This window comes from Sarcophilus harrisii, chromosome 3 (genome assembly GCF_902635505.1).
Source record: "Sarcophilus harrisii chromosome 3, mSarHar1.11, whole genome shotgun sequence".
Lineage (NCBI taxonomy): Eukaryota > Metazoa > Chordata > Mammalia > Dasyuromorphia > Dasyuridae > Sarcophilus > Sarcophilus harrisii.
In genome coordinates, this window is record NC_045428.1 from 292,298,042 (window position 1) to 292,312,382 (window position 14,341).

The window sequence follows — 14,341 nt, forward strand, 5'->3', positions numbered from 1 at the left end:
TTAATAAAGTTTATCTATTTACAATTGTACATGGGAGGATGATATTTGTAACATAAGAACTTTGTCATTATGGCAGTTGGAATGAGTATATATAGACAGAGGGCACAGCTGTGTGAACAAATGATATCTAAAAGAAATTAAGGGGTGAAAGAGGAGTATAAGGGAGAAAGATAAAGGCAGGGATATAATGTTCATAAATTACTACTATAAAAGAGGAAATAAAAAGCTTTACAGTGAAGGGGAAGAGAGGGAGCAGAGATTGAGTGAACCTTACTCTCATCAGAATTAGTTCAAAGAGAAAATAACATACACACTCAGGATGAGTATAGAGATCTATCTTACCTTACAGGAAAGTAGAAGAGAAAGGGAATATAAAAAGGGGTAAGGATGATAGAAGGAAGGCCATATTGGGGGAGGGGTGGTCAGTAGCAATTCCCCAATTGTTAAATGATCAATGATTATGAACTATGCCTAAAGGGCTATAAAATCATGTATGTCCTTTCACCAAACAATATCAACTAGGCATGAATCCCAAAAGGGATTTTTAGAAAAGGATCTATATGTACAAGATGCAAAAAATAAAAATAGGTACACAAGATAAATGTGGTATAAGTAGAAAGTGATCTCAAAGAGGTGACAATATTGGGGATAGGTTGTGAGGAGAAGAGGAAATATCCCCAAAGAGATTTTTAAAAAAGGAAAAGGATCTATATGTATACAAATATTTATAGCATCTCTTTTCTCAGGCCAAAAAATTGGAAATTGAGAGTTGAATAAATTGTAATATGTGATAATGATGGGATCCTATTGTTCTATGAGAAATGATGAGCAAGATGCTCTCCAAAAAATTTGAAAAGTCTTTCATGCAAAATGAAATGTACACTGTATGAAGTAATAATAATGTTGTGGGATAATTAGGTGTGAATGACTTTGCTATTCTCATCAATATAATGATCCAACACTACTCTGAAGGACTTAGGATGAAAAATGTTATCTATACCCAGAAAAAAAACTGATTGTGTCTGAATATAGATTGAAGTATACTTTAAAAAAAAAAAAACATTTTTCTTAAGGGTTTTTTTGGGGTAGTAAGATCTATGTTTTCTTTTGCAACATGACTTTTATGGAAATGTTTTGCATAACTTCACATATGCCTTCTTAATGGAGGGTGGGAAGGAAAAGAGGGAGAAAATCTGGAACTCAAAATTTTAAAAACAAATGAAAAAAACTTTTACATATAACTGGGGAAAATAATACACACACATACATGAAAGTTTAAAAAAAAAAAGATAATTTAATCCCATATCGAGTTGCTTTGAGAAAAAGGACAGTCTATCCCTTCTCCTCGAGCAATTTGGGAAGAAGTTGGGCTTGGGAGAGAAGAGGAGCACTATGTCAGTAGGATCCTGGGGGTGATGGAGTGAGCTGGTAGAGAACTGAAAAGCACTAAGGTAGTGATCACCTCAGGGAAGAAGTATTCCATGCCACCCCAAAACTTTCATGACTGCAAAACCCCATTTATTCAACACTAGTTATAACTTTAGGAAAATCTTAACTGTGATACTACTACCTGCCATCAAGGTATTCTTTTCATTTTGAAATAAGGTCTCAGTTGAGATCTTATTACTGATGTGTACATAATGAACTTAATATTTATTGAAGTGTTTGCTTTATGAGACTTTATGAGACTAAATGCCTCCACAGAGTGCTTAATTATATTGGTTTACTTTCAGCATAGCAGGACCAGAAAAAGTGATATCTTATGTAGCTATTGGAAGATACTGGACTGGACATAGTAACATACACCTATAATCCCTGCTCCTTGAGAAGACTGAGGCTGATGGATCCTTTGAGTTTGAGTTCTGAGTTGTAATAGGGTTAAGTTGAACAGATATGCACATTAAGTTTGGAATCAGTAGGAAGAGCTAGGGAACAGAGGTTGCCCAAGAAGGAAAAAACAGTCCAAGTTGGAAAAATGGAACAGAGTACCGTACCAACACTCTGGTGCAACTGTGAGTGACTATTGTATCTCCTCCCAGGTGAAATAGATTTAGAAAAAGAGGCAGAAAAAAGAGAGAAGAGAAAGGAAGAGAATAAAATGGGTGAGGGAGAGAAGGAAAGAGGGAATCAGACGGGATTTAGCTTTTATTTTGAATAATTGTTACCAGAGTCAAAAATTCAGGAACAAAGTTAGTGTCTTTATTATAATACATGCCACAATAGGGACTACTGAGATATATGGAGTTTTATGCCTTTTATTATTAAGCTGTCCTATTTATTTTTTCTGTTTCTTTTTCATTATTTACTTTTCTTCAGTGTCAATATTTGCTGCTTATCATCAGTCTTACTACTTCTATCCACCCCTCTTTCTTTGCTCTGTATATTATACATTTTTACTTGTTTCTTTGGTTTCTTTTTCCCTCCAGCTTCTCCCAGATTTCTTGAGTTCTATAACTATCAACAACCAATGAAAGTTTTCCTTTCCTTACACTGGATATATATCATCAACTTTCAGTTTTTCTTGTCCTTTTTCATTGTTGCTCAATGTTTAGGATAGTTTGTCTTTAACTTCCAGTGTTGTTCTAACAATTTGAAATTGACTGACCATTGACTAAAATAAGTGAATTGTTTTATTTGTCTTCATAGCATTCACCATGAAAAGAGAGAGATAGAGAATCAGGACTCAACCTATTGTTTCATTGATTTAGGTCCTCTCAGAGAAGGAAATTCTTTTATCAATGCAAAATACCTTCTTTGTTGCCTACAACCCTGAAAGGTTAAGTTATTTGCCCAGGGTCACACAGAATGTATTAGAGGTATAACTTGAACCCAGGACTTTCTGGCTTCCAGGTCAGCTGTCTCTCTATTATGCTGCAGTATATTATCAGAGATGCTAACTATAGATTTAAAGTAGTAGGTCTTCTTATAGGTTTTTAAATTTGTTATTTAGCTATATATAAAACCTCCATTGGATGATTCATTTTGAAGTGAATGTGGACTATTGACTTTTCAGATTGATTATTAATTTCTTTGAAGTTGTATCATTTCCTGAAAGAATTTAAAATTGAAATATTATCTCAATTGAACTTCAGTGGTGTTGATTACTTAATAAGTTTCCATTTTTGTTTCAATTGAAGAAGCATTTATGTTCTAGACACTGAGAGATGCAAAAGCAAAAATAATGGAAGTCTTCCTGTGCATAGATAAATAATAACTTAAGTTAGTCAGGAAAAACCTATAGAGTGTTATCTCTAACTGCAGCCCTTGGAAGCTCTTTTCTGGCTGACTACATTTTAAATCTTTCAAAGTCACAGAGTAACAGTCAAAATAACAGACATTCTGCAGACACAGAGATATGGACTAGGACAAAATGACAAGACAAATAGGAACAACAAAGCACCCAATTAAAATACTTAATTGGGAGACCATCCTGATCCTGCCTGAGGTCAGGCAGTTTTATGTAGAACTTGATAAGTTCCTAGACTAGCTTTGAAAAGGGGATCATCCGAGATATCAGGCTTGAAACCTTTAACAAATTTAATAGTGGCCAAAAGCATTTTGCAAGAAGAATCTCTAAGGTTCAGGTCTTGGGATAGACCACACACACACACACACACACACACACACACGTGTATGTGTGTGTGTATGTATATATATGTATATACATATATATACATATATATATATATATATATATATATATACATATATATATATATATATATATATATATATATATAAAATCTTAGACTTTATTTTTTCCCATTTACAAAACAAGTCCAAGTCCTTGGCAAGAGAGAGAGAGAGAAAGAGAGAGATTTTAGAAAATGCTTATGTTAGATATTTTCATAGGTTAGCCTAGGATTCAGAGTCAGGGTTCAACATGTCCCCTTTAGGGGCACTTGCTGTAAGTTTGAAGGAAATCAAAGGCTCCAGGAGTGGAGGTGTAGAGGAAAAGCATTCCAGGCATGGGACACAACCCATTCAAAGGAACATAAGTGTTAGATGATGTGTCTTATACAGGTAATTTCAAATTGAAGGTGTCAGGGTAGTGATGTGTAATGAGCCTCAGAAAAGTGCCATTAGTTCTGCCAGAGAACTTGCTTTTCCATTTTCTAACACTGATGTTTTGCTTTGTTGAAGGTTACAAACAGCCAGGCAAGTCAGACATCAGAATGGAAGGCAAGTGCTGCAGTTGGCTTGGACCACGGATTGCATCAGTGGCTTCCACAAGTCTTCTGGGGGTCACATTTGTGGCTTTAAGTTCAAGTCGTATTCTGTTGATGAAACTCTCAGCCAATGAAGGTATATTAATATTTTCATTGTAATTCTAGAAACCAATATTCTGTTCCTATTGCTGCCCATGACTCAATTTCAGCGTGAGTCATATTTGTCCTTAGTTTCTAGACTAAAATCATCCACTGTAAAGTGAAATTGCTGAATATAGGCAATAAGTATATTCATATTCAATTTTTTTGCCTTATTAAGTAACATGTTTTATCTTGTAGGGTTCCTGGATGCTTGGGTTAATAGACAAATATGAGAAAATAATCAATTAGTGTGGTCTATGTTGCTAACATGAATTTTTTAAAAAATTAATTCTGAATTTTAAACACAAAAAATTTTTCATGACACAACATAACACAGAAGGAGGATTCTTTATGAAACCAGGAATCTCCATTTCATATACTTCTTGATTATTTTTAAGTATATAACAAATTTTACACATTTTCAAAACCAATCTATTTGTTCTTCCTTCTAAACTACTTTCTGTTTCTTTACATTTAAAAAAAAAAAAAAGCTTCTTGAGATTGAGTGAGGGTGTGGGGCAGAAATGACTATTGCAAATCCTTTCTTCAACCCCTTCCTAATTAAAAACTGAAAAAAAAATAAGGAGAATAGCCCTGTAACAAAACATAGTTAAGCAAATCAATTCCACAAAGTGATGCTGAACTAGAAATGTAGACTTCTTTCTACACATTCTGCTTGTCAACTCTGCCAAGAGATGAATAATTTGCTTCATCATAGATTTTAGGATGACATGATTGGCTATGGAATTGATCAGAGTCCTTAAGCCTTTCAAAATTGTTTTTTACAATATTGTTTCCTTTGTATAAATTGTTCTTTTAGTCTTTCTCTATTCATTCTATATCATTTCATACTACTCAGGATTCTTTAAAATCATGTCTTTTAATTTCATTCAACATAATGTTACTCTATTATATTCCTAGCAGAATTTATTCAATCTCCTCTTGTCATGGTGCTACCTTGTCCAAAAGTCTATTTTTTTCAATCATGAGCTCCTAGGTGCCCTATCAGATAAGCTCTGTTTCTACTCATAGTAATACTTGGTGCTTACCATATCATTCATATTCCTGAAGTAGTTGTCCAACTTGATGGGCATATGCATGGGGGAATTTCCTGTCTTTAAATAGAGACTTTTATTTTATAGATATTGATTGGTATTTTTTTCTAAAATTTCCATTTGCCATCTGTTTTCTCCAGCTTACAGCATGCGAAGCAAGAAAAAGATAGGATCATTGCTTAGGGGAGACAGTTTTTTTTAAACATTTGACAGAGAAAGAGAAAACTAAACTTAATTCTAATGCTTCTATCTTCCCATCAAGGAAAATCCTTTAAACTAGAAAGGGTAGAAGAAAAATATCATTAAGAGGGACTTAAAAGTCCAGAGAGGAGAAAGACTAGTAAGACATCCTGTAGTCACTTTAGTGAGACTCTCTAGCCTCAAATACATTATTTTACAGGATATCAGTGAGCTTACAGGTGTAATTATGGAGTTACTTATCAATAATCTTTATGACATAATGAAGAATGGGATGTTTGCTGAAGGCTGAAGACAAGCGAGTGATATTCTAGTTACTGAATAAGGGGAAAAGTGGGATTCTAGACTCTGCAGATAAATATTTTATCAATCCTCAGCAGAATTTTTAAAAATAGATCATCTGAGTCACAAGTTTGTAATCATTTAAAGTAATAACTGGAATATAATATGGACTTATTAAGAAAAAATCATGAAAAATTAATCCCATTTCTTTTTTTTTTGATCAGTTTCCTAAGCTGGAAACAGTTTGGCATTTCTGTTGGGTTTAGAGTAAGGAAAACCAGACTTCAAATTCTACTTCTGAAATTAACCAGCTGTGTAAACCAAAGAAATCATTAAATTTCTGTGGCTCACATTCCCTAGGACATCTTCAAAACATGATTTAGATCTTCATTGGTGAGGAAGTATCCACATTAAGAACTACCTATGTTGACAGCATCAGCATCACATTGTAAAATTATACTAGCTTTAGTATACCGTACTTTGACCATAAAGTCATGTAACAAAGTTTATTATGGTATATTTATAGTAGTTAAGATGGAGAAAGTTGTTAGATGATGATATGATTAAATGGATTCATAGTTCATAGGAAAAACAAAGAATATTGACACATATGCACACACACAACCCAATGTATGTAAGCATATCTGTATGCACATATATATGTATGTACATATATATATTATAAAACATAATTTCTACTACTAAGATACTTATGATTAATGAAGAAGACATTTTAAATTGATTAAAAGTATACATGACTGAGACCAATTTTCAAAAGACTGACAAAAAAACCAAAATAGAACACAAAAAAGGAATAAATTTAGATGAATGATATTTGAAGATGAAGAAATAACCATGTGAAAGTAATGAATTAGTGATTACAAAATTCTTTCAAATGTGTTCCTATGTAGAGCTCTACTGGTGCAAGCTTTATGATATCCTTACTTCTCTGGACTTTTGGTTAGAATATAGTAGTATTGTGGTATAGTAATTATAATAGATGACTTTCCCCTCAAACTATCTCCTCTCCGGAATTTCCCTATTTATTTTGTTTTTAAGATAAAGTATCTATTAAGTTCTTACTATATACCAGGTACTCTGCTAAATTTTAGAGAAAACAAATGCAAGAAAAGATGATAGTTTTTACTACAAAGAGCTCATATTATAATGGGGCATGACAATCTATAAGAAAGCTGGAAAGCAGAGAGATGGGTGTAATGTTCTGGTTGGCTTTCTGGAGCGCCTTTGGATCAGCCTTGGTTTCAGCAGAATAATAACCACGAGAATAGTCAGGGATAAAGTCCAAAGTCTTTATTGTCTCCTTAGCCTGGGGCCTGGCTAGCTTTCTGGAGGCCCTCCGGAATGGGTCTTGGTCTCGGTGAAGGAATGCAGGAGGCAGGAGAGCCACCAGAGACTGATGAAAGATGGAATCTCTCTCCTCTCAGTGGAGAAGTGAAAGAGGCAGGACAGCCATCACAAGGGTTTTATCTTCCAGTCTGTCCTCCTCCCAGATCTCTTAGCTCTTATATACTCTATTATAAATACATCATCTGTAGAACTATTACATCACCATGCTAAAGTACTAAGTAAACTAGATAACCATTGTCTTATCAATTCACTGAGTTAACACCTTGTTGTAGGATTAAATCATTCATACTGAGCCTTAAATATATTTCTCTAAAGTTTCTGCCCTTTACAGATGGGGCTCAAAGCTGTCAAGCAGGTATGTCTGAGCAACTCTGAAAAACATCAGTCCTGCTCAGGGACACAGCAAACAGGAGAGTAGATCTCAGGCTACAGGCATCCCAAAGTGAAGAAGAGGTTGATGAGGAGGTAGTGCAGTCTAGGCAGGGACTGACCTGAGAATCTTTCCCTCCTACTGCTGAGGGCACCACCAGCATCCCCAAAACACAGACTCTCAATCTTGGTGCCATCCTCAACTCCTTACTCCCACCTACCTTATATATATCTATTAATTGTCAAATTTTGTCATTTTAACCTTCATAACATCTGTTATATAGATTCCCTTCTCTTCACTAACATAACATCACTCTGGTCTAAATCCTTATTTCCTCATACCTAGATCATTACATTAGCCTCTGGGTGGTCTTTCTGTCTCCACCTTTCCCTATTCCTTTTATCAAAACTACTTGATTTTCCTAAAGAATAGGTCTAACCTTTCTTAACACATTTAACAGTGGTTCCATATTACTTCTGGTGTCAAATCAAAATGCTCTCTTTGGCCTTTTATAACCCAATTCCTTCTTACACATTAATTCCTCTCTACAAATGCTACAATTTAGCTACATTGTTCTTTGGATAGGATACCCCATCTCCTGACTGTCTTTTCACTGGCTGTCCACTCATGCCTGAAATGCTCACCCTCTTCACCTTTACCTCTAAGCTTCCCTGACTTTTGCCAACACAAAACTTTAATCCTAATTTTGGTGGAGATATTTTCTCTTCTTATTCCCCACTCCCAGTATTGTCATCTTCTGTTTATACTGTATTTATCTTGTGTGCCTATTTTTTTGCATCTTGTTTCCCTCTTAGAATGTGAGCCCCTAAAAACAAAGATGATGTTTTTACATTTTATTGTCTACCCAGTGCTTAACATAGTGTTTGGCATATAATAGGATCATTGAGTCTCAGTTTTTTCGTCTATAAACAGGGATATTTATCTCTCTACTTCACATAGTTTTTATGAGGAAATATCTGAATGCCCCAATATATTCCAGTTTTACAAATTATCTCTAAAACAGTGTTTCACTAGAGGTATATTTATAACAAATGTTTCATAAAATATTTGTCAAATTAATGACTGTGTTAATGCCAAAATAAATTCCTCTCTATTTCCTTTTAGAGAATAAATATGATTATCTTCCTACAACTGTCAACATGTGTTCAGAACTTGTGAAGTTGACCTTTTGTGTGGCTATGGCACTCTGGGTTGTAAAGAAAGGTAAGAGAGACCCATCCCTTAGAGTCTCTGTGTCAAGTTAAAATTATGGGTGGCACAGTGATTAGAGTGCCAAGCCTGGAGTCAGGAAGACTCATCTTCCCGAGTTCAAATCCAGCCTCAGACACTAAGTATGTAACCTTGGGCAAGTCACTTAGCCCTGTTTGCTTCAGTTTCCTTATCTGTAAAATGAGCTGGAAAAGGAAATGGCAAACCATTCCAAAAATCTTTATTAAGAAAACCATAAATGGGGTTACAAATAATCAGATATGACTTAAATGACTGAACAACAACATCAGCATTCTAGAGCTTAAAGGGACCTTACAAATCATCTTATTCAAGCTCATTCTACAAGTGGGAACACTGAGTCCTGGGGAAATTGGTCACATGCTCTGTTAAAGAAGCATTTAGTTCAATTCACCAAGCATTTATGAAACACCCACAATGTAGATAGACAAAAATGAAAAAATAAGTCTCTTCCCTCAAGAAACTTGCTTTATGCTATGAAACAAGTATATAGACATAAAATATCTATGAATAAATTGAACAATAATTTTTTCAGGGTAGAGAGATAATATTGAATATTGAAGATGTTGGGGAAGGCCTTATGTAGAAGACAGAACTTGAAACAAACTTTGAGGGAATTAGAATTCTAAGAATTCAAAGTAAGGAAGGAAGAACATCATACATTCTAGTCATGGGGAACATCTTATACAAAGGTTCATATATAGGAAACTATATAATCTGGGGCCTGTTCAGATGGAATGTAGAATGAATAACTCAGAGAGAAGAGATGATGGGGAAAAGAAGGGTTGCAGCCAGATTCTATGAAATTTTAAATATCAAATGGTAGAAATAGGTGTTTTATCCTAAAGCTATTTTAATTATGAAGTTTCTTTAGCAGGGAATTGACCTGGTCAGAACCATGCTTTAGGAATATTAATTTTGCGATCAGCAAGATGATTTCAGAAAGGCCTGGAGAAACTTACATGAACTGATGTTAAGTGAAGTAAATAGAACCAAAAGAACATTGTATACAGCAACAAGAAGATTATGCAGTTATCAACTCTGAAGGACTTGGCTCTTTTCAACAATGAGATGATTCAGGCCAGTTCCAATAGTCTTGAGATGCAAAGAGCCATTTGCATCCAGAGAGAGGACTGTGGGGATTGAATGTGGATCACAACATAGTATTTTCACTTTGTTGTTTACTTGCTTTTTTTCTTTTTTCTTTTCTTTCCTTTTTGATCTGATTTTTCTTGTGCGGTATGATAAATATGGAAATATGTATAGAAGAATTGCACGTGTTTAACCTGTATTGGATTACTTGCTGTCTAGAGGTAGTGGGGGGAAAGAAGGGAAAAAATTTTGGAACACAAGGTTTTGCAAGGGTGAATGTTGAAAACTATGCATATATTTTCAAAATGAAAAACTAAAAAAAAAAAGGAATATCAGTTTTGTAGCTCTGTGAAGGCTAGATTAGAAAAGGGCAAAACTAAAAGCGGGGAGAATTATGAAAATGCTATAGTAATTCAAGACTAGTTCATAGCTATCTGCTGTTGTGTAGTTGATTAGTCACATCAAACACTTCATGATTCTTTTTGGCGTTTTCTTGACAAAGACACTGGAGTGCTTCTTCATTTTCTTTTCTAGGTCATTTTACAGATGAAAAAACTGAGGCAAAAAGGATTAAATGCCCAAGGTCCCATAGACATTTGAACTCAGGTCCTCATGACTCCAGTGCCAACACTTTTTTCCATTGTTCCACCTCATTGTGTTAGTAGCTCTATAAATGTAAGCAATTCTTTTTAACAGCTTGGTTTTTTCTCATCTTTTTCTGTTGGATCTGGGACAAGTCAATATCTAATGATTATTCTTTTATGTTTAATCTTCAGTCTACCATTTCAGAGCTGGATAAAATAATTGCTTTTTGTAGTTTAATAAAAATATTATTAGTATGTAAGTTTGCCTTTTGTGTGCTTACTGAAAGCATCCTTGATACAACTTTGATAGCAGATAGGACAACAGGAATGATATGGATTTCATCCTATTCCCATATAATTTTTATTTTCTCTACTAGTCCTATATATTTTGAAAACTTTTCATTTATTTAGTTTGGAGAGTATAACATTGGTATGGCAACTCTGTGTTAAGTGTCTCAGGCCAGATTTGAATTTAGGTCCTCCTGACTACAGGGCTGGTGCTCTATCTACTGCACCACCTAGCTGCCCCTAAAATGTTATTCTAAAAGTTTCTTTGGATCAAGTTTATTTCTGGGTGAATATGGACAACAATTCAGGCTATGATAGTGGTTCATTTACCAATAAGAGTTTGAACTCTTCAGATTATTTTGAAGTTAATGGTATTGGACTTTGGAAAATTGTAATCTATCAGTCAATAAAAAATTATCATGTGTGATATTAATAGCTAGTCAGATAGTTTGAATATTTAGTAGGTGCTACATTTTTGAAGCTTGTAGTGATACAATTGTGTAGACACAATTTCTACTATTTCCTTATATAATCAACATTTATCACTAAACCTGGACTCCTTAAGGAGAACCTTTCTATAATTTCTGGTAGCAATCACCTAGTACTGAATTGCTATCATAAACAAATCTGCATGCCATCCATTTGTTGGTGTTTCTTTGTCATTATGTTATCCTCTAAGTTCATACAGATATTGCCCATAGAGGAATCTTTGAGTTCTTTCTTGAGTTTTAGCTAATTCATAGACTCTCAGAGCTAAATCATTCCATGACATGGACTTGTTATCAACTTTTACTGTTGCTCAGTAAAACAATATCTACTTATTCCAAAATTATTTCTATAGATTATTGATCTGCTTATCATGTGCTCTTTGAATGTCTATCAAAACTCTTCCTTTTTGATAAGGAAGTATTCATTTTTTTTTTAGTTGTCTTAGGGTGATGATAATATTTTAATATTATGTAGATTTTTGTTGTGGTACAGTTTGTAACTATGTAAGAGTACATATATTTATATATTTTATTTTTATTCACCTTCATTTCTGAATATGTTCCTCTTCCCCAGCAAGTCATCCCTTGTGACTTTCGGAAAAGAGGGGAGGGGAAAAAAAGATCAGCAAAATTTACTAGTGTATCAGCTGATGTTGATAATCTGTGTTATATTTCATACCCATAGTCCCTGACCTCTGTCAAGAAACAAGAATGTGTGTTTTCTCCCACAATTAAGCTTACTTATGTCACACAAAGTTTCTCTTGTTGTTCTTTCCATTTACATTGTTATATTCAGGAGTTATAATGATAACAGTACTACAGTTCCTGCAGGTCAGGAAGACCTGGTTTCAAATAACACCAAAGTAACTGACTATGTTCATAGCAAGTCATTTAACCTTTGTTCGTCCCCATTTCTTCATCTGTTAGGTGGAGAAAATAATAGCTAACTCAGAGAGTAATTATAAGGATAAAATGAGATGATATGCTAGCCTTGTAGTATTATATCAATATTAGCTATTGTTATAGTCATTATTTATATTTTTTTCCTTCACTCTGCATTAGTTCATATAACATTCCCATACTTCTCTGCATTCTTCATATTCATTGTTTCTTTTTAGCCCAGGAGTATTCCATTACATTTAAGTACTGTAGTTTGTTAGTACAGTGATCAATCCACTGGCTTAGCTATAAAATCTTAAAAAGATGCATTCAGCTCATATCTTAGAAGCTTGCATGTAGTTATGAATTAATTTGTAAATCTGTATTTGCATGTTCTCTCATCTTAAATAAGTTTCTTTTAAGAACTATTTCATTTTGTCTTTGTATCCCTAACATCTCTTGATCCATAATCTAACATGTAAATTCTGAATTATATTATCTATTAGAAAAAAAATGTCTATTATAAATTGTCAGTTGAACTTTTAACCATGAGACATGTATTTTGAACTTGTAAGTGTTCTATTGAAGGAACTTCAATAGAAGGAAACTTAATCTTAATAGTAAAAAATGGCATAGTGATTGTAAAACTTGAAATGATCATATTTTCTAACTTTCATTATCCTTCTAATGTAACAAAATCATCATTCTTCCTAATAAGATCTCTTTAAAAGTATATTTTTATAATATTTCAGTAACATTGTTTTCATCTTGCTGTTTCTTAACCTTATGTTGATTAAAAATAGCCAAACATTAAGTTTTTTTGGTTTTTCATATCAAATTTGCTGTTGAATTAATACCCTATAGTTTATTTGATAATAAAAAAATGATTAAGTACTTAGTATTTATTTATTGAAACCCATTACTTATGTTATCTAAGCTATTTATATTTTACATACATGCTATATTACAAAATACTGTATATTTTCTGTATAGTATTGGCTCTGAAAAAGGATTAGTGAATTCAAGTGAATTGGAGTCTTGGAGTCAAAATTCAAATCCTTTTTTTGATGCTTAGTAGCTGTGTGGCCCTAGACTGATCATTTAACTTCTTTGTCCTTCAAAAAATCCCTAGGATTTTATCTACTTAAGAAGCCTTTGTTGGGGAAGAGACTGTCTCATTCTGATGAATTTACTGATTACTAGAAAATCATGTATCAAATCTGTTCTCCTACATCTAGTAAACTTCAACTATGAGGCTTAACATAAACAAGCAATGTCTCACATCTAGTAGGAAGAGAACTTCTAACAGTTTATTTACTACATTTGACTACCTTATTTCATATTAGACTAAGCTTCTTAATCCAAAAGTCTTGAGTGGGAAACGTTGAAAAATGCATGAAACTTGGGCATTTTTATGCTTTGTTTGAACTTTGTGCCATTGGTCTTACTACCCTTTCCACTCCTGTGGGATGACTTCCACTAGACTTTTTTGAAACCAGGGTAGGAGTCAATAATTCAGATTATTCATTTAAAAGTTAAGTTTAGGGGGCAGCTAGATAGCACAGTGGATAGAGCACTGGCTCTGGAGTCAGGAGAACTTGAGTTCAAATATGGCCTCAGATTCTTAAGACTTCCTAGCTGTGTGACCTTGGGCAAGTCACTTACTCTCAATTGCCTCATAAAAGAAAAATGAAAGTCAAGTTTATTTTTTTTTTTAGTGTTGCAGAGGTATGTTCAAATTTGAAGTCTAGTCTATCTCTTTAAAACTACAATGAGAAAATAAGTTTCTTCTCTAAATATCTAACCTTTTCTTTTAGCTAAATTGTCTTATTCTTCCTTCTTAATCTTATGCCAATAGATGTAAAGCATATTCCTGGATCTCTTCAGTTATTACTTCCAGGATCTCAAGTAAATAGAAATTAGTACCATCATTCTCACTGTATTTCCTCAGGGCAGTGAAGAGGTATATCAACAAGAATAATATAAGACATTAATTTTCTTGGCTATATCCATTATTTTCTTTTATTTTTTTAAAGTAATTGAGCATTCATCTAGACAAATCCATAAATCTTTTTTAAAGGAAGTATTTTTAGAAACGAAATCTAGTTTTGTTTTTTCATCTAAAATTTGATTGTTTTCACCAATACCAGTTCCGTATCCATTTTATCTTTTCCTGTAG

At 33.7% G+C, this 14,341-nt stretch overlaps 1 protein-coding gene across 6 annotated transcripts in view; it reads left to right on the forward strand.

Moving 5' to 3' along the window:
* Positions 1 to 14,341, forward strand: part of SLC35A5 (solute carrier family 35 member A5) — a 49,063-nt gene that overhangs the window by 16,688 nt on the left and 18,034 nt on the right. For 3 of the 6 annotated variants that reach the window (XM_003763585.4, XM_023498991.2, XM_023498993.2), the window contains exons 2-3: positions 4,144 to 4,305; positions 8,709 to 8,807. In XM_003763585.4, the coding sequence (XP_003763633.1) occupies positions 4,176 to 4,305; positions 8,709 to 8,807 (229 nt within the window). In that variant the 5' untranslated portion in view covers positions 4,144 to 4,175. Of the gene's footprint in view, positions 1 to 1,258; positions 2,013 to 4,143; positions 4,306 to 8,708; positions 8,808 to 14,341 lie in introns of those variants that run through there. The other 3 variants (XM_023498990.2, XM_023498995.2, XM_023498997.2) reach the window with 3 other exon arrangements.